General features: G+C 47.3%; 3 protein-coding genes across 8 annotated transcripts in view; 2 read left to right on the plus strand and 1 right to left on the minus strand.

Annotated features, from left to right (window-relative positions):
• Positions 1-18699, plus strand: part of LOC124190211 — a 29087-nt gene extending 10388 nt beyond the window's left edge. For 2 of the 4 annotated variants that reach the window (XM_046582784.1, XM_046582785.1), the window contains 14 exons: positions 1954-2090; positions 2798-4537; positions 5646-9940; positions 11289-12428; positions 12503-13891; positions 13956-14707; positions 14794-15596; positions 16499-16689; positions 16760-16944; positions 17012-17114; positions 17181-17342; positions 17409-17605; positions 17677-17885; positions 17971-18699. In XM_046582784.1, the coding sequence (XP_046438740.1) occupies positions 1954-2090; positions 2798-4537; positions 5646-9940; positions 11289-12428; positions 12503-13891; positions 13956-14707; positions 14794-15596; positions 16499-16689; positions 16760-16944; positions 17012-17114; positions 17181-17342; positions 17409-17605; positions 17677-17885; positions 17971-18116 (11449 nt within the window). In that variant the 3' untranslated portion in view covers positions 18117-18699. The remainder of the gene's footprint in view (positions 1-1953; positions 2091-2797; positions 4538-5645; positions 9941-11288; positions 12429-12502; positions 13892-13955; positions 14708-14793; positions 15597-16498; positions 16690-16759; positions 16945-17011; positions 17115-17180; positions 17343-17408; positions 17606-17676; positions 17886-17970) is intronic. The other 2 variants (XM_046582783.1, XM_046582786.1) reach the window with 1 other exon arrangement.
• Positions 18700-18716: 17 nt separating this feature from the next.
• Positions 18717-20108, minus strand: LOC124190214 (dnaJ homolog subfamily C member 8-like). The gene is made up of 6 exons (XM_046582796.1): positions 19879-20108; positions 19626-19784; positions 19490-19556; positions 19329-19423; positions 19192-19262; positions 18717-19124 (listed from the first exon to the last, which is right to left on the minus strand). The coding sequence occupies exons 1-6, from the start codon at positions 19972-19974 to the stop codon at positions 18848-18850; spliced, it is 765 nt and encodes a 254-aa protein (XP_046438752.1). The 5' UTR covers positions 19975-20108; the 3' UTR covers positions 18717-18847.
• Positions 20109-20323: 215 nt separating this feature from the next.
• LOC124190213 lies at positions 20324-24411 on the plus strand. 3 transcript variants are annotated; one of them, XM_046582795.1, is made up of 6 exons: positions 20324-20492; positions 20565-20902; positions 20959-22866; positions 23309-23466; positions 23735-23989; positions 24056-24411. In XM_046582795.1, exons 2-3 carry the CDS (start codon positions 20614-20616, stop codon positions 21948-21950), a joined length of 1281 nt encoding a protein of 426 aa, XP_046438751.1. In that variant the 5' UTR covers positions 20324-20492; positions 20565-20613; the 3' UTR covers positions 21951-22866; positions 23309-23466; positions 23735-23989; positions 24056-24411. The 3 variants fall into 3 exon arrangements, with proteins under 3 accessions (XP_046438751.1, XP_046438749.1, XP_046438750.1); XM_046582793.1 differs by having other exon boundaries at positions 23309-23449; XM_046582794.1 differs by having other exon boundaries at positions 23309-23441.
• Positions 24412-24508: the final 97 nt, after the last annotated feature.

Consider the following 24508-nt stretch of genomic DNA (forward strand, 5'->3'; position numbering starts at 1 on the left):
GTGATCAATGGAACTGCAGCTCCGCCCAGCAGCCAAAGACTTTTGAAAATAACCTTAAACTCATTTTCAGTTGAGCAAGACAACGGGAGAAAAAGCAGCAGCTCCTCCTTCTCATGTAGGAAGTGAAAAAACCTTGTCCCTATTTATCTGATCAAAGGTCTGGTCGGCTGGTCCCGGCTCCTAACTCTGAACTCAGAGAAGATCCACCGCATCACGGACATTCAAAAGTTCACCACCACGTCGAAGAAATAATATAAGAATAGACGGGGGAGCAAAGAATAAAAAGGAAAAAACCCGTCTGTGTTGTAGAGGTTGTCTGCTGTGTGCATATTGGCCCGCAGCTCTTTCGACCGTCTGCCGGGAAAAAAATAACGGGCGTCATCTCCCGCAGGGTTTTCTTCTTCTTCTTCACGTTTTTTCCTAGCCGGTTCTTCTTCTTTCTTTACAAGATAATGTAATATTTTGTAATCATGGAGAGAAAAAAAGAGGGGACCTGAAGATCTACAGTTCGGAATGTCTAGAGGGTCCTTCCTTTTTGTAACAATCAGGGTCAAGTTACGTATCGATTCACGAAAGTAGTAGTAGTAGCAGTGCCCGTCTATACGATGGAACTTGTGTACACGGAGATAAAGCAGATAAAAGAAGAAGAGACAAAGTTTCTTCCGGCAACAATACAAAGGCAACAATAGCCACCCTCATTTCTATTAGTTACGTGCCATAAAATACCATTAAGGAAATAGAATAGCCCCTGCGTCTTTATTTCTTCCAGCGGAGGAAATTCCTCTTTTATTTTTTTTTCTCTTCTGTCTCACATGGACACACGAAATCATCTGCCGTGAAATGAAATCGAAAAACGACGCCAAAATCTTTTTTTCGTGATGTCAACAGCCGCTATATAGTGTGTAAGCACTGTGGTGCTGGATGGTAGTCTATAGGTACAACATCCTTCATTTTTCTTTTCTTTTCTTGAACAAAGAAATATGTAGATATATGTAGTACCGGCGTGAATTTCCCGGGAGAAAAAGAAAAGAGGAAGAAATACTTATTCACGCTGCCGTGTGAAAAGTCGAAAAGTATTTCTTTTTCGGACAACTGGCGAACTTAACAGGCCGAAAGCCATTCATAACTTTTTTCCAAAAAGAAGAAGAACTCTTCAACAACAACAACACAAATTCTCTCACAGGCGAAAAAAAATGGGAAAACTTCGTTACGTCCAACAAAATCTCCTCCCTTAAATAGAAAAAATAAATAAACTCTCACTGAAAAAAACGACAGAAGAAAATGGAATTTCTGTGGAAGCCATTGACTTTGATCGACCGACTCGGTTTAAAAAAAAATAGAAAAAGAAGAAAAAAATTCCCCATGTTCATTTGTTGTTGTTTTGTCTGGTCGTCGTCCTTCATCACACACATTCAGTTAGGTTCGGCCATTATTCACAGTTATACGTCGAACGCGCCTATAGGGTTTCTAGTCCCCCATTCCGATTGGATGGAACAAACGTCAAATCGTTCAATCATCAAAATGGCGAGACGACCAGCTGCTGCACCGACTAGTGATGGGTGACAACGATTTTCTGATAGACATTGCCGGGGAAAAAATTCTGAATGATTCGTTGGTTGAGTTAGAAAGTCGACTTGATTCAATTGTTGTTATCCGGCGGTTATTATTGGGACAATCGCATCCGCAGAATGGAAAGAAAAAAATAACCATTTTGTGGTCTTGGGCAAATAGGCAAGATGGATGAATATTATTTCTCCATATGTTACACGCGCGTTCCAGGAAAGAAGGAGGAAATAAGAACTAATAGTCGAAATTCCCACGAGGGATGTTTATTATTTCCCTGATAATAACTGCGCGACGTCAAATGATTTTTGTCGGACTTGATGACAGGGAAAATTGTTCCGAAAATGTTTTGGTGAGAACGCAACTATTTAAAATTCTATTTCCAAAAAGTAGATCGGTGGAAGCGGCCACGGGCGAATGGATGAATTCTTTTATACGGAGGCCCAGCCGGCAGCGGTTCAGCAAAGACGGAGTCGACGCCGGCGACATTGTGGCCAGAGGCATCCGCCGCAGTTGGACCATATCTAGTAAGTAGAAAATTTTCAAAAAAACTTGTATTATTATCAGCGGTCCATTCTTCACGGTGTATTATTCACTTGAGAGCAGCGCAAAAATTATTTGCGAGAAAGCAACACATTCATCATCAAAATGATGATGATGATGATGTCTCCATTAACGCACGAAAAAGCAGTTTTTCTTATTTTTCCCGCCACGTCGACTGGAACGTAAAAAAAGAAATCCGGTGAAACAGAGAAAGTGCCAGACATCTTTCTCCTTCACGCAGCAGCAGCAACGACGTTGTTTGTGATGGATGATGACTGTGGTGGTGGTGTTATTAAGAAAACGGGGACCACTGGGTCCAAACTCTATTAAAGGTCGGGACACTCTTCTTATTTTCTTCCGGTTCAAAAAGTAGGCGGGAAAATGTCAGACTCGGTTGACTATTCCCTCGCTCTCCTATTACATCTTAATTTTCTCTCTGAGCCAAAAGTACAAACACGCAGACGTCTCCGGCTCTCTCTCTCTGTTCTCTTGACTAATTGGCATCCGGAAGCACTTGTAATCTCTATTCTGCTGTGTGCTACTTCCGCTCAGCTGGATGGAAAGAGACGAAAAAAGAAGAAGAAAATCCCTACGAGATCTTGATGAATGGACTGCTGGATGCTGGCCTGGTTCTCTCATTTTCCTAATGTTGTTTCTCCTTTTTTATTTTTTTTTCGTGCGTGATGAATAGATCCGTCCAGCGCCAAAGAGGAGGGAGGAGGCATTTCGGCGGAACGAGTGCAAGTGTACCATCAACAACAGTCGCCACAGCTGATGCACGGCCAGCCGATGAGGAAACAAGGAGACCAAGGGGCTGGACATAATAAGCCTTCCGCACCGGACGATGAGAACCGACCGCCTGCTGCTGCTGGTGCTGCTGGGCTAGGGAATTCCGGCCTGCTCTGGGAGCCCCGTGATCCACCGCTGCAGTACAGCATCATTCCCCACCAGCAGCAGCAGCAGCAAACACACAATCACGGTGGTGTTATCAAGTCACGCTTGGAGCCGAGACGCTCGGCTAGTCTTTCCCAGGCCGATTTGGCCACCTACGAAGGGAAAGTGGTTCTCGGCCGTCTGCATCCGCACTCGAGTCAATCACCTCCGCGCCCGCCGCCGCCGCAAGACTCGGCCGCCACGCGATACCAAGAGTATTATGAAACAAAGTACGAAAAACCCGTCCGGCGCGGAGTCACTCCCGATGTCGGGCCCGGCCAGCAGCAGCAACAGCCACCAAGAGGAAGGCAATTGTTACCTGGGATTGATGTCGACACCATCTGGAAATCCAGGTGGAGATCCACCTCACCTCCGCCGGCGCCCGTCGACGACTGGCTGCCCATCAAACCACCTCAACTGGCCTGGGCCAAACCGGTCCAGTTGCCGCCCATGGTCGAATTGCGGAGTAGCAGAAAGACGTCGCGGATACCTCTGCCCGTCAACCCCATGGCCAATCCCATGGCCAGGAGCATGTCTGGCGACATGGATCACATGATCTACCTGGAACGAGACATGCCGGCCGATGCCCGGCTCATGTTCCGCGAGAGGACGAGGAGCATCGATCGAGGATTGGCCCAGCATCAAAATCAGCATCCGCATCACCACCACCACCAGCGGATGGCTTACAAGACGTACGAAGAAGAACTGGCCGATTATCACGGCCGGACGGGCAGTGTCGACCGGCTGGCCAGCAGCGGCACTCACCGAGGCCGACCGAGAACGATCCGGATGGGGACGCAAAGTCACCAGGTCGGAAGGAGCGTTCCGGCTTCGTTGGAACGACGCCACAACGAAGATCGCTCGGCCTCCAGCAGCCGGAGACGACCGGAAAGCGGCGATTCCAGCAATTCTTCCGGCACCCGTCAACAGAGCTCCTCCCGTCGCGGCAGCAACTCGACGGCCGACGTCAGCAATTCCACCAACGAGTCGTCCGGAGGTGGTGGTGGCAAATCGGCCGCCACTTCCAGGAGCAACAACGTCAATCGCGTCTACATTGACGGCCAACACCAGCAAGAGTTGCTGGATCCGGTCGTATTGCGGAATCCTTCCTCGTCCGCCATCCGAGTCACGATGACGGACACTCGATCCCTCAAACGGCCGACCAACAGCAGCAACCGGAGCAGCGGCTCGTCTCCGGGTCATCCGCAACCGCTCAACGAGTCGTCGACGATGCCCCGGATGAGCAAACGTCACGGGGTGGTCCAGCCGATCGGTCCATCTCAGCGAGTGACTGGCGTCGTCCAGCCTCAACACCTCCACCACCACCACCACCATCCCGGCACGACGACGGTTTACCTGGCTCACGACCAGCAGCAGGAGCAACAGCAGTCGTCGCCCGTCCGCCACCACCCGATCGAGGTGGACCCGCAGCACAGCAGCAGCCTCTACCGGAATAAAGCGACGACCAAGCGCATCAAGACCGACGCGGACGGACAAGGTAATCATATCGAATCCACGTTTATTCATCACCACCACCACCACCACCACGCCGTGCATTCTCAGCTGTCGCTCCTCTTCTTTCACTTGTCGCCCATCCAGCAAACGGTATTATAATAATAACAATCAAACTAATGATGGGAAACAAAACCCTCCCGCTATCCGGATCACGGCTTATTATCTTCTACTTTCTTTCTTTTTTTGCGATATTATTATTATTATGATTCCGCTTGGTCATTGAACTGCTTTTTTGCTCCGCTTTTATGATAACAAATACACAACTCACGATTTTGGCTTGGCTTATAACACTCCAAAGCTTAAACACATGCGCTTCTTTCTTTGCCTGATTATGATTTTTTCTTTGTGTGCTGCTTATATTCTCCCGTTTTCGGCCTCCATTTGAATTTTCGGCGTGATTTTTTTAACTTTTTGCGCTTTTTTTGTGCGTGTCACCGCGGGTTTTTTAAATGAAATAAAATTCCCGTCTCCTTCTTTTCTCTGTCCAATTCCTCTTCTTTCTTTTTTGTTTTGTTTCTCTCTGAATGTTGCCATCGTTGATGACAGACGTGACTGGACACTAATCCTTCTGGAGCCGGAACTGTGTGACATTCCCGTTCTTCTTCTCGTTTTTTCTACTTTGACAATGCAAATGGTGTACTACTACTACTACTGCTACCACTACCACTACTACTTTACTGCTGAAATCTTCACTTCCTTTTTATCATCACGATGAAACAAAAAATCACATTTTTCAATAATACAAAAACCAAATCATGAAACAAAAAGAAGCGGCCAAAGCTGCGCACGAGGTTGAGGGTTGACTTTATTGGCATTCTGGTTTTCTCGATCTTTTGTTTCTCATTTCTCCATTGTGCATATCACAAGTCGTGATGTTGTGTGTATCCTGAAATAATAACAATCATAATGCGCTGCGTGGGGGGCAAGACAAAACCTGGGGATATCGATTGTAATCGAACCGTGAACCAGCGTCTTCAGCGGTGGCCGAATCGAAAAATCGAAACGGCCCGTGCAGCCGTGCCATATCAATCTGGTTGTGTGTCATTTGTTTCGTTATATTTCTTTCTATCTCGACGATGCACCGCCAAAAGGTCAAAAACCGTCGATCAAGAAGGCCGTCGTCAGTCCAATCAAGAGAACAACGACACGGACCATCGAGGACAGGATCACGCACGTCAAACAAGTCAGAGACGTGGCGGGCGGCAACAACTCGACGACAACAACAACAACAGCGACGACTCAACATCACAATTCTTCTTCGTCGGGAAGGATCGCCACCGTGGCGCCAATGTCGATCGTGACGGCCGAGCCGGCCCAGGTCGTGAGCGTCGACTATGCTCACGACGCTCACGAGGAAGAGGAGGAGGAGGAAGGATCGATGGTGACGATGATGCAAGACGCCTCGGTCCAGACGAGCGAAACTGGGCAGGATTATCAGGAAATGGATGAGGAGCCGAGAAGTGATGTTGTCACCGTCCAGCGGAATCGGACTCGGCCGGAAGAGGAGGAGGAGGAAGAAGAAGAAATGGGCGTGGCTGGCGTTGGCGGATCGGACGAGTCGGATGGGACCAACGAAGAGATTTCGCGCTGCACCCAAATGGTGGGCCATCAACGGGATCAGAGCGAAGTGACGAGGACCGTCACGGCTCAGAGTCAGACGTACCCCAACAGCAGCGACACGGCCAGCGAGATTGGCGGGCTGCTGGACAGCGACAAAATGCATCCGGAAGGCGACGATTACAAGATCGTCTTCATCAGTTCCGACTCGTCCAAATCCGGCGACGATTCGCTGGAAGGCAGTTTCGACAACGACCCGCTGCTGCTGGGCATGGATCATCACCACCACCACCATCATCAAATGCACAGTCATTCCCGTCAGACGTGTCGTTCCAGCAGCGTTCACGACTCGGAGTCGGCCGCCGGTTTCATCGACGAGAGTGACTGGGATTTTTTCGCCGCTAGAGGGCAGCAGCAACCGCCCGTCGTCGTCACGATGCCCATCCAGCAACAACAACAACAACAACAGCAACAACAATTTCAGTTGCTGCCGGAACCGGTCAAACCTGCACCCCCAGCCCCACCATCAACGGTGACTGTCAGCGGGCAGACGGCTCACTCGAGTTGCGGCTCGGGTATCGTCCGTCTCCGGGGTTTAACGACCGCCGACGACAGTAGTCAGCGGTCATCGTTCGGGATCGAGTCGCCCCGGACGTTCATGATGGACGATTTCAATTACGGCTGGACTAGCGTCGACGAGACGACGCCCAGCGTCAGTCATCGCGGATCCACCATCGACGACTGTCTGCCAGGCTGGTCCAGCATGGTCACCTACGCTTCCCGCCAAGTGCAGACGGATTTCGACGCCAGCAGCGTCAGCGTCGATTTTGAAGCCGAAACGTTCCATTCCGAATACGAGACGATGAGTCACTTTATTAGGGACGGACCGCCGCCGCCGCCTCCTCCGCCGGCCCATATGGTCACGGAACATTTTGTGCCCATTTGGCAAGTGCCGGCCAGCTCACGGTCCAGCACGCACAGCCTCCACTCCCTGCTGAGTGAGACGACCGCAACGAACCAAAGCGCAGCCGGCGCAGGGAAACTCCGCAGCTATTTCAGCCGCTCCGATTCCAAACGCTCCAGTGGCGAGCGATCCGTCGAAGAGCTCAGCTATCACGACCACATCCTCTCGCTGGAGCCGACCAGCAACAGTTTCATCTCCAGTCTCTATTCGCCGGAAGGGATGGCTCTTCCGGGCTTCCAGGAATACCGGGATCGCATCTTCACGGAAATCCAGGCGTACACGGCCAAAGGTGACTGGAACTTGACCAATGCGGTCACATCTCCGATTCCGTCTTCTCCGGAATTACGCCATCCGACGCGAAGCCGGCCGGGCAGCAGCAATTCCAGCTGGTTGGCCGGCCCGCTGTTGGGCAAGATCAACAACACGTACCGCATTCGTCCGACGGGTTCGCGAGTTGCAGTTGCGCCCGCCGCCAAAAGATGGCGCGGCAATGGCTCTGGTGACGTTTCGCCCCCAGCTGTTGAGACGACGACGACGGCAGCAGGGGCAGCAACGAATGAAGTTTCAGCATCTGCGCCACAAAACGAGTCAGTGCACCTGAGTCAGCAGTGTAGCCACGCTTTGCCCGACCAGCAGCAGCTTGTGCAGCTACTACAACACACGAGAGAAGAAGAGAAGCAACACTTTCACTTGAATGGTCAGATAGGCAATCACGCCAGTCGACCCAGCAGCAGCACCAACATCTGTCTTCCATCTCACTCGTCTTCGCGAGTAGAAAGTCGTGCCAGTGCCACCACTAGTAGTAGTGCAGTGCCCTCCCAATCGATACCGAGCAGTGCCTCCTCCCCCGTTGATAATCAAAGCACAACGGTCGTGACAGTGAATCGGCTGCCATTAGACAAGTCTGAGCCAGTAGCCTTGCCAGTCCACCGCAGCAGTTACACGAGTGATCATTCCCTGCTGTGCTGTGTGGCTGATGCAGCGCTGCAGCCATCAAGCCTCCAACGAAATCTGTCCAGTCAACGAGCTCAGGTGGCTGAAAGTAGTCCACCTTGGAAATCTGGGCCACCTCATCATTCGCAAACACCTCCACCCACACTCCCACCAGCAGCAGCAGCAGCACCAATAACAGCTGTTGGTGACCATTCATCGTCACCGTCGTCGTCGTCTCCACCAGCCATCGACGGCTCAGTGGCCACCGTCGCCAAAACGAGTAGCCCCAATGCCATCAGCACTGGGGGCCCTCCATGCCCCCCTTTCCCGTCGTCGGTCGCCAGCAGCACCGCCGCCGCCGCCATCCAAGAGCCGATGGAGATTCACGACAACAACGACGACGATGTAATCAGCCATTGTTGTGCTTCGCCGCTTCTCTCAGCCGCTTCCTGCCAGCACCACCAGCACCATCATCATCAGCCCCACATGAACAGCCCCCGGGCGCCCCTACCACCACCGCTGGCAGACTCAGCTGGCCTTGATTCCCCTCCTCCTACTCCACCGACACTATTACTACTATCGCCGCCCCTTTCTCCTGGCCCAGTTGCATTCACTGAAACGTCAGAAAGAGACGACGACGACGACGAAATAGCCAAAGTCCAAACAACCGTCGATTGTACCCCCCCATTCACGTACGTCATGCCTCATTCATATTCCGTCAACGGACAACAGTCTGAGAAAGACGACGAGTTGAAAGAGGAAAAGGAAATAATGATACGCTCGGCCGTCTTACATCCCAATGACACAACTTTGATAGCCCCGGGCTCTCCTTTTGGATACTCCGCCCCGGCAACTCCCATGCAAGACGAAAACGTAACGGCACAGGACCAAGGCGAGGGTCAACAACAACAACAACAGCAACAACAACACGCCGGACATGAAGGAAAAACAGTCGAGACCAACGCCATGTCCAGTCCGTCATCGTCTCAGTTGGCTGGATCATCCATCGCCAGCAGCTCCCGTTTTGAGGTCTTAGCGGCCGAATTGCCTCCTTCCACTCCTGCCGGCCTTACCCAAACCGAAGGCAGGAGTCGGCCACTTCGTCTCTTGAGCTCCGATTCCGACGTGACAGACAACGACGACAGTTGCAGCAACGGGGCCGGTGGCGGATTCGACACGGACACGCAACAGGAGACGGTGGTGCAGGGTCTCAACAACGCGGCCTACAACGACTTGCGCCAGTTTGCCATCAAACAGTCGAGCAGCCAAAAGGACGTGGCGTCTTCGGGTGCCAATTCTGCCGTGGCCAGTTCGCCAGTCCAATTGCTGGACCCGCAATCAGACACGGACAGTTCCAGCTCGATAAGCAGCCAACAGCCGCCCGCCAAACGGAGCAGCAACGGTGGCGGCAGCGTCACTGCTTCGCCCGTTCTCAGCGACGGCCGATCGACTCCACGTCGCCAGTACACGAGTTACGTTCTCATCAAGGGGGGCAATAGCGGCGGAAAGGCCAGCACTGGCAGCAGCAGCGGCAGCAGCGATCACGTTATAAGCGACGATGAGAGCGGCGTGACCGTCACTCTGCCCCGAGAGCCCGCAACGGCCGCCGCCGCTAGTATCGTCCAAGTGCCGGCCTCACCTACAGGGGCGACGGGCGAATGGATGGCCGGAGAAGAAGAAGGAGGCGGCAGCGATTCGGAGACCAACGAAGAATCGGGCTCGTGTGTCACGATCTCTGGCAATGGCGTCCTGACGGATCACGATTTGGCCACCAGCGACGACGAAGAAATGAACAGCGAACGCAACGGCGTCTCCTCCAAATTGGCCAAGTACTTTACGTTCGAACTCGAGTCCGCGGCCGGCTACACGGCCGACCATTCAGCCCGCAAACAACCGGTGGTCCACCGCAATCAAGTCGAAATGCGATCCTCGGTAAAAAAAGAAACAAAAAATCGTTTATAAATTTTAGTTGTTGCCACCTGGTTTACTTATAGTACTCTATTTATTATTTATTTTATCACTAGTCTTAGATTTAGTCTGTGCCAGATTTCCTATTCCCATTGATTCGGTCGTTGGCAATTTTCCAAGCAACAAAGTTTCCTCAGCCAAATCAATCGGCGTAGCGAATTTCGACAATAACTGAATTAGTTACGAGACAAACACTTGCAGCACACGACAAGTGCGGGCGTTACAACGTGTTGTGTGTGTGGTGGGGAGGCGTTTCTAGCTAATTATTTGTTGGAGCCAATCAAATTTGACACGCGCAGTAAGAGAAAGGAAGACGGGAAAGGTTTTTTTTTTGAAGGGTCTTTTGATTTGACATGCCAACTTACCTCGCGTGAGCCCCCGGGCTCCAGCACACGAGAGAAAGTTGCCATTCATCAGGGTTACATTTAATTCGCCGAATCATTAATTTAGCTCTGTTGGAAAAAAAAGAAACCTTAACACAACTGCAATTACTTCGTACGTGTATCAAATTTTGAGCTGTCAATATTGTGTCGGCAACCTTGTCGTTGTTGCCGAAACATGTTGACTTTGTGCCGCTGAGAACCCTCGAGTGTCAATGCGATTTCCCACTAATGGCACCAGGGACTCTTGTTTGAAACGTCATTTCATCACGTTAATTTTATTGTTGGTGAGCATTGTAAATGACACGTTTACACTCTTGCGACAATAGTTGTTAGCAGTGGCAGATTTCTCTTTGACACTTGGTACCCCAAGGTGATTCATTACATATGTAGGATACTGTAACAACAACCAAAAAAGATAACCACTTAGAGAACAAGCCCAAATTTATGAGGTCTGTCAAAACTGCCCATAGCCATTTTTTGTTCCATTTCTTTTATTTTTTAAAAAAACAGTACCAACGTAGTTTTCATACTTTGCCAGTAGAAAAGCTATTGAATTGTTGATGTGTGTTTCATCTCGACTGGGGCACCTCATAACTGTTTCACGTTTCCGTTCACTCAGTTCACTTGGCCATTTGTTGGGAAACAGAAGTTGTTTTGATAGACTTGAGCCGTCATAAATTCACAATTGTTTTGCGAGTGTCGGCCAACAGTATTTTCGTCGCAGAACTTTCCACTCTACTTCGTGAACTGGGGGATGATAAGGAAAATAGTTTTATCTTTAGTAATTAAAAATGGTGAGGCCACCGTCTCAGTTATTTATTGTTAGATAGCGAATTTCTGCATTCCTTGAGAATAATAAAAAGTAGTAAATAGTTTGTTAAAGTAAATCAAATGGCAACAACTAACGTTTATCCCTATCCTATTCGTAGCCTGACCCTTACAACGATCATCACGGAGGAGGAGAAGAAGAGGAAGAAGAAGAAGAAGTCAGCCTGACATCCATCGAAGATCACGATCAATCCAACAGCCTGGAACAAGAGACGCTGCATTACGAGTCGGATCCTTCCGATTCCCGTTTGGACTCGATCGGCGACGACGGAGAGTCTCTCTACTCCGAGTCTGGAGCCTCTTCCGGCGACGAAGTCTACATGGATCAAGAGGAGGAGCTCAGAGGCTACAACCAGCGAGCCATCGACTTTACTTTGCACACGATCCTGGAGGAGAGCTGCGAGGAAAGCGATGGCGGAGAGCGCAAGTCTCGCGCCGGAGGCGACAAGCGGATGAGCAACAAAGAGCCTTCCGAGCTGGAAAAGTACTTTACTCAAGGTCTCGGCTCTTCTTCCAACGCTTCCGGTGCCCACGACCGGAACGACGACGGCACAGGCGCCAAGCAACGGCGGACGAGCTTCGCCAATGAGGAGAGCGAGTACAGCGACACCTTCTCGGAGACGTCCAGTTCGATTTACTCTGAAGGCCGGAGTGGCGGCGAGGAAGAAGATGAAACGGATCCGGTTGAGCTGGCCTCATCGCGCCTGGAGAAATACTTCCGCACCAATTTCCTAGGACTGGAAGGTGCCGGCGGTCATGGCAACCGAGCGGAAATGTTGGGCAAAGCCGGAAACAACACCTCGTCGGACGGGAGCGAAAGCGTCGGCAGCGACAGCGAAGGGCATCCAAGCCCGGAGCAGCAGCGCCGGAAGAAGGTAATGAAGACGCGTGGACTTCGTGGACAGCAGATGCAAGCATCCGGCGGCGCTGCTGCTGCCGCCGACTGGAGCCGTTCAAGTCTAGTCGGCAGCGACCTTGACGACGGGGCCCAATCCGACAGTCTTTCCACCGATCCCGACTCTCTGCCGCTGGACAGCCTCCACCACTCGGTGTCGTCGTCGCCTTCCGGAGATGACGACGACGACGAAGAGGAAGAGGAGATTGTCATGGAGAAAACGGACGGGCAGTTTGACACCATCAAGCGTCGCAAGAAGAAGCGGAGCGCCGGCGACTCGAACCAACAGGCCGTGGAGAAGCAGCTGGCCATCATAGAGGACCAAGCGGCCATGCAGCAGCAGCAGGTGAAACATTGATTTTTAAGCACGCATTGATGAGACGGAAAGATTCATTACTCACTACTTCTTTGACTGGATAGACCAATTTCACCACTGACGACACGGACAAAACGCTGGAAGCCCTCAACGCCCAAATGAAGACGACTCCCCAAGTACCACCGCCGCCACTTCCGGCCGTCGTTGTCGACGAAAGCCAAGCCGCTGTTGCTGTCGCTGCCGCTGCCGTTCCTGCTTCCGCCAGTGGACTGGATCCCAACTGCCCGCGCAAGTATCAGAGCCGTGACAGCGGCTTTGTTGGCAGTTGTGACGACCTGCTCAACGATTCGCAAAAGGGCATCCGCCAGCGACTGTCGTCCGAGTCTGGTGGCAGTTCGGACGGAGTCACGGACGAGAAAACCAAGAAAACGGCCGCGAGCGCCTTGACCACGCCGTCTGCCGACGACGATTTCAATGGATCCAACGCCACTCTGGTCAACAAACCGGACGAGAGTGATTCGAAATCGGGAAAAAGTGTGGGCAGTAGCGGCTCTTCGGGTGATCACGGAGGCTCACTCACGTCCACATCGCAGTCGTCCAAGAGCGGCAAACTCAGCCGCAAGGACAGCTTCAACAACTGGAGCTCAGACGAGGAAACGAATCTCATGATGAACAAGATGCGGGCCTTTTTTCGCAACATGGTGTCCGGAGGCGGAGGCAACAACGACGGCGGCAGCGAGAAGACCAAACCTCCGCAATTGGTCGTTTTCGAAACGGAATTGACTCGCCTCATGAAATCGGTGCCCGGCATCAACGACCAGCAAGTCAAGGAAATCGTGGAATATCTCAGCAGCGAAGACACGTGGAGTGACAGCTACGACTCTTCCGACTACACCAGCAGTGATTTAGAGGCAGCCGGAGCCGTGCTGGATCAGTCGACTCTATTGCCTGAACTTCTCGGTGACAGATCTGATCTTCAGCAACAAATTTCGGCCAGTTGCCAGGAAATAATCGAGAAATTCGATCTGGACCGCAGCCCCGATGGATCGCATTTGCAAATTGATGCAGTCGGATCCGCCCCCTGGCTCCATGTCGGATCGGTTGACGACGCCAGTAACTCGTTGAATAAGGAAACAGCTTTCGTCTACCAGCGACTCGTCAATTCCCTGATGAGATTGAATAACGGTCCCAAACTTCCGGCAACGAACGCGACAGCTCAATCAACTGCACCTGTTGCTGCTGGGCCCAGTTCAGAGGATCCTTCGACCAGCCAACAGCAACCGCATCAGAACTCACCGCCAATGATCGCCAAAGTATTGCACCACATTGGCAATCGACTAGTGGCGCTCATGCACGAAGTCTCGGCCAGCAGTCCAGACACAACTTCACATTCCGGCAGCCTAGACGAGGACGCCCAGTCGGCCAGCCGTCTCAAGGAACTACGATTGGCCGCTCATTTCGAGCCAGTGACCTCCAGTCCACGTCTACCAAAGGTAATCAACACTTTGATTTCACCAACGAATTGAATTCATTTAATGAGCATTTTCCTTATTTCAGGTCGGCCGATTGTACGTCAGTAACAAGGACCATCACAGCTGCTCGGACGACAAGCGCTCGCTTTCAACCAGCATCGACTCGGAAGACACGCCTACTGATACGGAGCAATCGCCTGATTCATCCGACGACAGCCGGAATCGTAAAAAGAATGGAGACACTTCCAACAGCAACATCAAGTTTGGATTCGAGAGCTTGCATACTTACGAGAAGCGGATGTCTTCGTCGTTGCCTCCCCAGTTGGTAGGAGTTGAACAGCAGCAGCAGCAACAACAACAGCCGCGCAGCAGCAGCCTCCGTGGAGATGGATTCGCTTCCCTTCCGGAAGAGAACAGCCGCAGCAGCGGCAACTTTATCGGCGGTTCCCGTAGCGTCAAGGCTCGTCTAGCTGAACGCGCTCGAACTCTTGAAGCCGAACGGAGACGTATGGCTGAGGAGCAACAACAACAGCAACAACAGCAGTTGCAGGAAATGAGCGTGTCTGCCGCTGCGGCAGCAGTCGCCAGCGCTTCGGTTGTCGAGGAAGATCCCGCTGACGAGGATCGTTTCTACAAGAAAGCTCGCAAACTTCCACGCTTCTCGCTGTTTGCCCGGACGTCACGCGACAGTGCCAACAGGGATGCCCTCCAGTCATCCAGCAGTGGCGTCTCTGACATTGCCGAAGAGAAAGAAGACGAATTTTCCGGCTGGCGTAGCAGCTTTGAATCCGCCATCGCTGCAGATTCGAGAACGAAACTTTCTTTGGAGGCCAAACGGTTTGTTTCCACTTCCACCAAGAGTTTCTGCTTGTAAAATTTTTTGAATCATTTCGTGTTTGACTTTTGTTTACATGTCGAAACAGGCGAAGTGCTGGATCTGCTTCGTCTAGCGAATTGTTCGCCAGCACTGGCGAGCTGCTGGATCGTGATTCGTCACGAGGACTGCGTGTCCGCGGAGCCTCAGCCGGCCATTCGTCCAAGTTCTCACTTCCCAATCTTCTCGAAAGAGATGCCGTGCGGATGGCTAGAGAACGTGACAGGGAGCGGTCGGCCAGCAGCGACGTCCTGCTTTCCACTTCGCCCGTGGCCAGCAGTGCCATGCTCTCCAGCGTTGCCGACCACCAGCAGAGTGGCGATGCCGAAGATGAAGATGGCGCCTGGGATCGGCTGGTCATTACTCGCCTCTCGTCGAAACGTCGTTCCAGCGTGCCCGACACGAGAGAGGAAAGAGGAAGCGCCGAAGCCTCGGAGCCGCGTTCGACGACACTGCCGCGCAGCGCCACCGCATTGAGCGCCGTGGAGAACGAACTCGACTTGGGTTCGAGTTCGTCGCCGTCCATTTCGGTCTCAACGGCCGGTGTCAAGAAATCACTTTCGCTCCTGTTGAGCCACACGACGACCAACTCGGCTTCCGAGACGAGCCTCAACACTTCCAATGATGCCACGCCGGTCCGTTCGGCTCGTTACAGGCCACCTGGATTCCGTGGGCACACTGGATCAGCGTCTTCACATCATGTCGAGACAACGCCCAAAACTCCTCAGCGCAGTAACACACCTCAACGCGCCCCGTCTGCCCCTTGGCTGGGTGCCGAGTCCGTCACTCCTCGTTCAACAGGATCGGCGGCCTCTTTGTCCAGTCGTAGGAACGTTCGTTCCATGTTGGCAGGTAATTCAACTCGGAGGAATTTTTTCACTCGCCATTAAGCAGCTGCTCTTTTTGCGGTTGTCAACAGCTGTTGCACGCCGAATTAACCACACGAGTCTTTTTCTGGGGGGAGAATTAAGAGATTTCTCATCCGTGAGAACTATTCCTAAACTTTCGACGCAATCTACTTGTTCTCCACTTTATTGATCAATCAAGATGTCCCCCCCCCCCTCTAGGAATAACAATTTCCGCTCATGCGCCCACGCTCTCTATCTCGGGTTATTGAAACCACCCGGGTTTTTTTCCTGTTTCTGGGTCTCTCGATTCGACACAAAAGGGTTCATGGGGAAAGGAGGTTGACCAACATGACAAATATCACGAAACGAAATAGGGCCCGCCCTTTTCCCGTTTTCAGACTTCAGTCTCAGCCATTTTGACAAAATGGAAGAAGAAGAAGAAAACCCCAAGTTGCGGTTTTGACGGGACCTGAATTCCGGGCGATTAGGTTTTTAGGCTCGGGAATTTGGTTTCCTGCACTGTAATAATGATAAATAATGCCGGGCAGTCAGAAATGGGTATCACGGAATCGTGTTAGTCTGTCGTGTTGGTGAAACACAAATGAAGTACGAAACGTTTTCCCTCGAGTCCCAAGCAAATTCTTCTCAGACCAGCAACTGGAAGGGATTTTTGATTAAATATTGCTGCTGCTGTTGCTTCAAAAAGGCAGCCGAGCCGGAAATTGTAACTATTCGCGTAAGGCCCCGAATAAAAGGAAAAAGTCATTCGTCTTCTGCTCGAAATAATCAACGACGTCATGGGGGTTATTTTAAGTATGTACTTGGTCGCGCTCAAATATCTAAACGTGCTACGTTCTACATCTACTAATTGAACGTTATTCTTTCCTTCTTGTTTTTTTTGTGCAGATGAGAGAAGAGAACCTTATTCGTCGAGTCCTTCCTTTGTTCGGGAGGGACTGCGGACGAGTGTAGCCAGCAGTGCGGCTAGCGGCGAGTCCTTCTCCAGTGTATCGGCCTCCGATACGCTGGACGATAGCGAATTGTCTGCTACTACAGTCAACAACAAGTCTCGCAGTGCATCACTGTCCGCACTTGGCGTAAGTTTCTCATTGATATTGATTACCAGCCGTTGACATCTCGATAAATTTCTAAACACAATATATATAGACTCGAAGCGATTCCATGGCCAGCGTCTACTCGGCTGCTGGCGAAGCCCGCTACGGCACAGTAGCTGTCCGTGGTGAGATTCAGTTTGGCCTACATTACAACTATCGCCAAACTGCCCTAGAGGTTTTCGTCAAACAGTGCAAAGACCTAGCACCTGTGGACACCAAACGAAACCGATCAGATCCGTAATGACAATAGCAATCAAGTTCCCTTATCACGAGTTGTCGTTTAACTGTTTTTCTAATCGAATAGGTATGCTAAAGTTTATTTGTTACCTGACCGTTCCAAGAGCGGTAAAAGAAAGACCAAAGTAAAAAAGCACACCCTATCACCAATGTTTGAAGAAAATTTAAAGGTAAGAGTTCGCCTGCTATTAAAGTATTTCAGACTATTTAAATAACCTTTTATTGTATTTTCTCAGTTTACCACCTCTCTTTCCGATTTGGAGAACCGAACACTATGGCTGACTGTCTGGCATAGTGACATGTTTGGTCGCAACGATTTCCTCGGTGAAATCACTTTACCACTTGCCGGGCGAATTTTTGACGACCCAACTCCCCATTGGTATCAACTTCAAGAAAGGGTAATTCATATCTAAAGAAACTTTTGTTGGATCTAGTATCTTTCATTGAACATTCTTTTGGTACAGTCTGAAATGGTAGAGGATCCTGGTGTCATGCCGTTCTACCGCGGCGACATGATTGTTGCGCTCAAGTACATTCCCGGTGAATCCTCTCCCACCAAAAGGACCAAGAAATCTAAAGGAGCTCTACACGTAATTGTTAAAGAGGCCAAGGGCCTCATCCCCGCCAGGCCCAACGGAAACATTGACGCATTGTGTAAAGGGTGAGAATCTGATAATGAAGTGGGAAACGGAAAAGGCTGGTCTATAATCCCAATGTAATTGTTCTTTTTAGGACCCTGATGCCCGAAAAGGGTAAAACGACCAAACACAAGACAAGCATTTGCCGTAGGACATCGAACCCCGTTTGGAATTGCACTTTCATTTTCGATGATGTTGCTCATCAGGAACTGAAAGAACGTGCCCTGGAATTGGATATTTGGAATCACGACCGGTTGGCTACAAAAGAGTTTCTCGGCGGACTCCGACTCAACCTTGGCACCGGTGAGAAATTTGGATAAAACTTTCTCAGTCGCCTTAGGTTTTTTTTTTTTTACTAAAATAATAATAATGTTGCAATTTCTTTTAGGTTTGTTCCAAGGAAAACCGGTCGAGTGGATGGACGCTAGCGGCAAAGAAGTGACGCTCTGGCAGAGTGTCGTTGAACGAGCCGGACTTTGGGTGGAGGGTTCCGTGCCCCTGCGCACAGCGATGGAGCGTCCATCTGGCGAGTGAAACGGCGACGCTACGGGTACATCGAAGCAAAACATATCCAGTCCACGAAGAGTTAACCCCTCCCAACTCCGTCACGCCGAAATAAGTGGACATGACAAAATTAGGCTTTAGAAGAAACGACGATTGAAATATTCCCCCGTGCGAAACATTCCATTCGCAAATAATGTGAAAAGACTAGACTGCATTCCGCGTCCATTATTCCGAAGCCTTAAATTAGAAAATGAAAAACAGCCTCAGCATTCGTCACACACAACTAAAACGAATAACGAGTGAATTGGCTATGCAACGTCGCGAGCTGTTTTTCCTTAATATTCAAGCCTGTTCTTGTTGTACATAATGATGCGAACATGTGGTCGTGCCATTTGCAATATCTTCAACTTCCATCCGTTTTTGCTATGACATTTACATTTCTACTTCCTAATGGAGAATTTATTCTCTCTTCTAACTGATGTTTTCGCCCCTTCAGTTCCCTCACCCTCAACTAGAAAAAACTTTTGTGCCCTTTATCCCGACGTGCGCTCTGTGATGGTGATGAATTTGTTTTTTTTTTCTCAGAATATATTTATGTAAATTTGTGCAATTCCATTGATAGATCTTTGATGTCATTTTACATTTTATTGATCTTTTTTGAGAAGATTTCTTTCAGTGCAAAGTAAGTCATATTAGTTTGTTTTTATCTTCGGTCGTACGAATTAGACAATTTTTAGAAAAGTGCGCGAGAATCCAACGTTTTAACGTTGCTCCATCTTATTTTTAGGAGGTTTGAAAAATCCCTTGGACGTTTTGGTTTTCTTGTGTTGAAATTTTTGCCAGCTGCTCACTCGCCCTTGGCGCGATTCTTCGAAGTTCTTTTGCCATTCTTTGTCCACCTTGGCCTTCTCTTCTGCCTCAATTTCAGTTTCCCTCTTGCGCTTCCTTTCCTCCATATCGCGTTGCTCCAATTCTCTTCGCTTTCGCTCCATGTCAGCGAAGAGCTTGATCGTCATCACATAGACCGCACGGCGGTATCTAGAAATGGATAATAAAGTAAGTGGATAACCTAAAACCCAAAGCAAAACAGAAAAATAGTTCATACTTGACTGGGTCATCTTCATCAATTCGTGTATCCTTTCCTTCTTTCTTCAGTTTTTTCCTTTTCTCGGAAATCTAATTTAAAATAGACAAATTGAATAACATGTAAATTTGATTAGATAATTGAAAGTAGATAATTACTGCAAGATCAGTCATTCCAGTGGCTTCCTCAACAATCTCCAAGCAACGTTTTCTGGTTTTATCATTTTCTAGAATTTTCCAGGCTCGGTTGATAACTACATGGAAAGAATTTATGTTGTTTGTATTTTTAATTTACAATTTAATGTTAAGGTTGTATTTACCTTCAAAGGCTTGTTGTGCACGATCTGCATCATCACTGTTTTTATCAGGGTGAACTAAAATGGATAGCTGGGTCATTCCAAAAACAAGATCAGAAACAGAAATTTCATAGCAATTCATTGGAAAATGTGTACCAACCCTCTTGTATTTCTTTTTAATTTCTTCTACAGGAAGTTCATGGTCAATTTGAAGCACTTCATAAGGGTTGAGATTAAAGTATGATGAACCAGCTCTTAGCAATCGATCAATTTGCTGCTTTGAAGTCAGAACAGAGTCACGTTTTTCAATTTGTTTGACCTGCAATCAAATAAAATGAACCAAAAGTTATGGAATATTCCACAAGTTTATCCTACTAAATATACATAATGAAAAACCATGCTAGATTGTTTACCTCTGTGTAAAACTCCTGAAAGCAATGTTCCACTTTACTGTGATCTAAATCGCTATTCATACTGCCGACCGAAGATTGGCTGTCTATTCCAGCCATTCAAAAGACAAATCTTTGTAAACAAAATTTTATTAAACTAACTAATGAAACGGAACCAAACTAAATTAATCTGTCAAACGATTTTAAGGGGATGGGAAGGCCACTACCAAGTACCAATGCCAAAGTTTAGAAATGCTCTAGTCACCAAATGCGCTACATCAAACGGATGAGACTGATTTATTTTTTAAATTCTTTCAGGCCTTTGCGATATTAGAAAATTTAAATCTACTAACAAGATACTATAATATTATACAAAAATACGAATTAAGTGAAATCAATTTTATAATATTAAACCCGACAAACGGTAACCGTTCGGTGCGCTTCGGTCGCAAGTCAAATGACGACAGTTGTCAGACGTTTCCATCTCTGTTGTTGTCATGGTGGAATGACAACGGCACGTGTTTTGTTTGTATTTGCTTGAACGAGAAATATTTTTTTTTTACTTACTTCACGAATCAAAGTGAAAAAACTTGTTCTCAAGATTTTAGGTTCTAAAGACCAGTCAAATAGTGAAAAAGGTATGCATTTCGTTCCTCGGCACTGCCCTTATCTGAATATTCTGAAATAATTTTCTCTGATTTACCTATCAGGTAGTAACAAAATCCTTTATGTTGATTCTTTTTGCACAAGTGCACTAAAATGCCAGCTAACTGCTGTGTGCCATACTGTGATACTGGTCATGTTAAAAATGGAAAGTTAATCAGACGAGCCATGTTTACAGCTCCTAAAAATGACATTCAGCGTGAAATGTGGGCAAGGATGATTCCAAGAAAAGGCACCCTGAATCCAACAGATAAAGTGTGTTCAATACATTTTGAAGAACATGACATTCACAAAGCAAATAAGTTTATCATTGAAGACAAAGAAGTTTTTCTCCCGATGCTTAATTGGAGGTTGAAACAAAATGCACTTCCTCGAATTTTTCCAGGTATTTGATAGCAAAGTGATGCTTTCTTGTGGTAGTTAACTTTTTCTTTTTTTTAGGATGCCCAAGTAACTTAAACAAATCACCTAAGAAGAGAAAACCTCCCAAGGATAGAAGCAAACCCTCAGTAAAATCAACAAAACTATCTCATGATTCTGTGATCCAGCAAGTATCAGTCACACAAGAAGCAGAAATGAATGGTTCTAATTCCCATCTAAACCTGGTTAATGACAACACAATATCATTACTGTTGCCTTTTCAATTCCCACCCCTTACCAACACCTATTTCAACAAAAAGAAAATTTCTAGTGAAGAGGAACACTCAACCGTAGCTCGCGAAGAATTGCCGTCTGAATCCTTGAACAACTTCTCTTCAAAATCGATTGATGTAAGTGATACTGACCAAGAAGAAGTTATCTTAAACTATATATCAGTTGAAATGAATCCAACGAATGACCGTCCATCATTCGCCAGTCTAATCAGATCTAACACACCAGTAGTGCGTAGTTTACCTCAGCCATTAATGGAGAAAGAAGAGGATATTCCCAGTAATGAAATTGAATTGAACTCGAATCAAGTTCAGGAGCGATCACAGGATATTCATGTAAACATAAGAGAAGTGCGACTTCCTTCTTTATCCTGGGCGTGGATTCAAGTTGAAATACCAAACCGTCCTTCGACAACTAACATGATCTGTGCTGAGAATGTGTATATTGCTGGGAAAGTTCATATTCGAAGAAGTGTAGAAATTGATTTACTCACTGGTGTCGCGTGTTACTCCCTATTTGGTGCATTTCTGGGTCTCGACTCATTGAATACGACATTTTCGTCAGAATCCGAACTATCAGAGTTGCTTCGATGCTACGGAGAAACTAAGTTGTGCCCTGGTTTGCCTGTTTCTCAATTTACTGGCCAGAAGATATCTCCGTTTTCGCTTGGATATCAAGATGGTCAAGTGCTGCGCTCGTCAAGATGTGCTGGAATAGAACCAAATTCCAATCCCTGTAATAACTGTCTATTATTGTTACCAAGAAAAAAGTCGACAGGATAAAGACTAAAGATTAATGAATCTTTATTAATCTTAAGTGGACTGGTACCTCATATAAAACATTGTATTAATCATACTGCTGTCATTACTGTGTCAAGAAATAACCCGCTAAAGTTATGTTCAAATCAAGCGCCGAATGGAAATTCTCTTAAAAACAAAAAAGATAACAATAAACTCAAGGATGGATACCATTTAAGATTTAAGCCACTTTCATTCAAAGTCGTTTGTATGTTTATTCTTTGGTTATTATGTCTTCGATGGATTCTGAACGTATTGAATTTGTGCACCTTCAGTTTATTTCCAGTTTTTTAAAGAACACCTTATTACAGTTATGTGTAATTCCAGACGAAAACCGTTTTCCCCAAACTTGAGGAAGATACCAAAAGCGGAGGCTTCGTCCCATCGAAAACGAGCAGCCTATCGGTGAGCGAGGTGTCAGAAGAAAAAAAAAACCTCGTGTTGAGCAAGGCTAGCACTAATCCAAATTGCATCTGCCACTCCTGATGCCACCGTCCCGGTAGTAATAGAAGGAAATCCTGTGACTACCGACCCCAACTAACAAATCACAATTTCTACTCAATAGTCGACCATCGAGGAAAAAGGGGTAGAGTCGTTGCTAATTTTTATCTACTAAATGTATTTTACGGAGATGGTTACGGGATGGTTATTTTTTCCGTCCGACTCTAGTCGTCCGCGTCCGTGGATGCCAAGTGCTGTCACTAGGTGGCTAAATATTTCAGTGTGTTTAGGGATTGAACTATTCAGCCCTAGTGTGTTGGTATTAGGGGAGGGGAGGGGGCATCAAACCAAAGTTCTGAGACGACTGACTTCCATTTATTTCTTTTCTATCGAGACGCCGTCGAGGATGGTTACGCTAATCATTGCGGGGTACTCTCTTTCCTGATGTGTTCACAACAAGGTAATTCCTGGTTTCATTCTTAATATTAATGTTTTTTATTAATGTTAATTTACGGGTTGCATGGCTTTAAATTTATTCTTGCCAATTCCATGTGGCCATGCCTGTAGTACACTTGTCCAAAATGTCGTCTCTTGCTGCACGTTACACGTTTCGTCGCATGTTGAAGTACTATAGAATAGTACAAGTAATAATATTGAGTAACTTAAAAATAATTTTAAGAGTGTGTTTCCACATTAAAATTCTGGGATTTAATTTCTAATAGAAATTGAGAATTTTTATTATGAATCATCATACATTAGTAATAAATAGTTACACATCATTTGCTTTTCCTGCGATTGTTTTGTGATTTTTTTCAATTAAGAGATTAACTTGAATTCAACCTGCGAAGACATGCACGATAATCATAATTTTATTTTACTTATCTAATTTATTTTTGTAACAGGTTAGTGGAAATTGTTCTCAACGTGCAGGGCCAAGTCAACCAAGCAGCCTCTGTGATTATGCCTTTGATGAGGGGTCTATAATGTTGCGAGATGAAAATGTGAAGAAAACGGAAGGAAATCTGAAATGGCAAGGTCTACTTGTAATAACACAACTTCAGTAAATTAGCATTAAGTTTAAATTGAAGTCCATGTATGTGTTCTTTGCTTATAATTTACCTGAATTGGGCTTAAAATTCTTGAATTAGAACTAATAGAAAACATTTGAAAACTACCAACTGCTTAGAAAAAGAAACTTTGTGAAACTATTTGCATCAGCTTGTGAAAAGTTGTAATTTTTTAGCAATACTTTTTCTTACACAGCTGAATTTCTCCTTAGTATTTATTTGAAAATAATTTTGGTTTATTAATGTTCTTTTGTTTTGTAGGAATTCTTGGTGAGTCTGTCTGGTGTTGGAGCTGTCAATGGTGGTGATACCTGGTTTGAGTGGTATGGCAGTCATTTTCTGATTTGGAGATGTGCTGAAATGGATCTTTGCAGATTTGGAGGTTCTACATCAGATTTCAATTTACCAAGTTGGTGTCCATGCAGTGTTGAGCTGTTGTGCAAAATAGTTGGTGTTTCCTGAAGGCTGTCTGGCATTTTGTTGGTGTATGCTCTTGCTACCTGCACCCACATTAAGGTAATGCTGGATGAACAGTTTTTTTTTAATTGTCGACTTGCAACTAATTCTCCGTTCTCTTTTCAGTTCAATGGTACGCCGCCGTTCCAGACTTGATCCATTGGTGAAGCCGAAAACAGGTTGCTGAAATTCAAAACTGAAAAATTAATTAGACTGGACAATTTACAAATGCATATCTGTTGTCCCTTTTCCCTGAGTGAACAGCATGTCCGCCGTTGGTTATTCGTCTGGTCGAACGGGAAATAGCAATGAGAAATTCTGATGTATTTTTGGAGAAAGATTAGTTTGACCACGAAGTAATTCTTCCTTATGATTTGATATTAACTCTTCATCCTTTATTATAACGTTTCAAATTGTTTGCTCTTCACATGTGTATGTCCAATATTATTACTTCGCAAATAATAAAATATGTAATCAAACTATTTTGTTATTTTTTCAATATTTATATAATTTTTACAAACTTGCATTTCACAAATAATCAACCAACTCCCTGTCCAAATTTTTATTAATTTTTTCCGC

This window comes from Daphnia pulex, chromosome 3 (genome assembly GCF_021134715.1).
Source record: "Daphnia pulex isolate KAP4 chromosome 3, ASM2113471v1".
NCBI classification, from domain to species: domain Eukaryota; kingdom Metazoa; phylum Arthropoda; class Branchiopoda; order Diplostraca; family Daphniidae; genus Daphnia; species Daphnia pulex.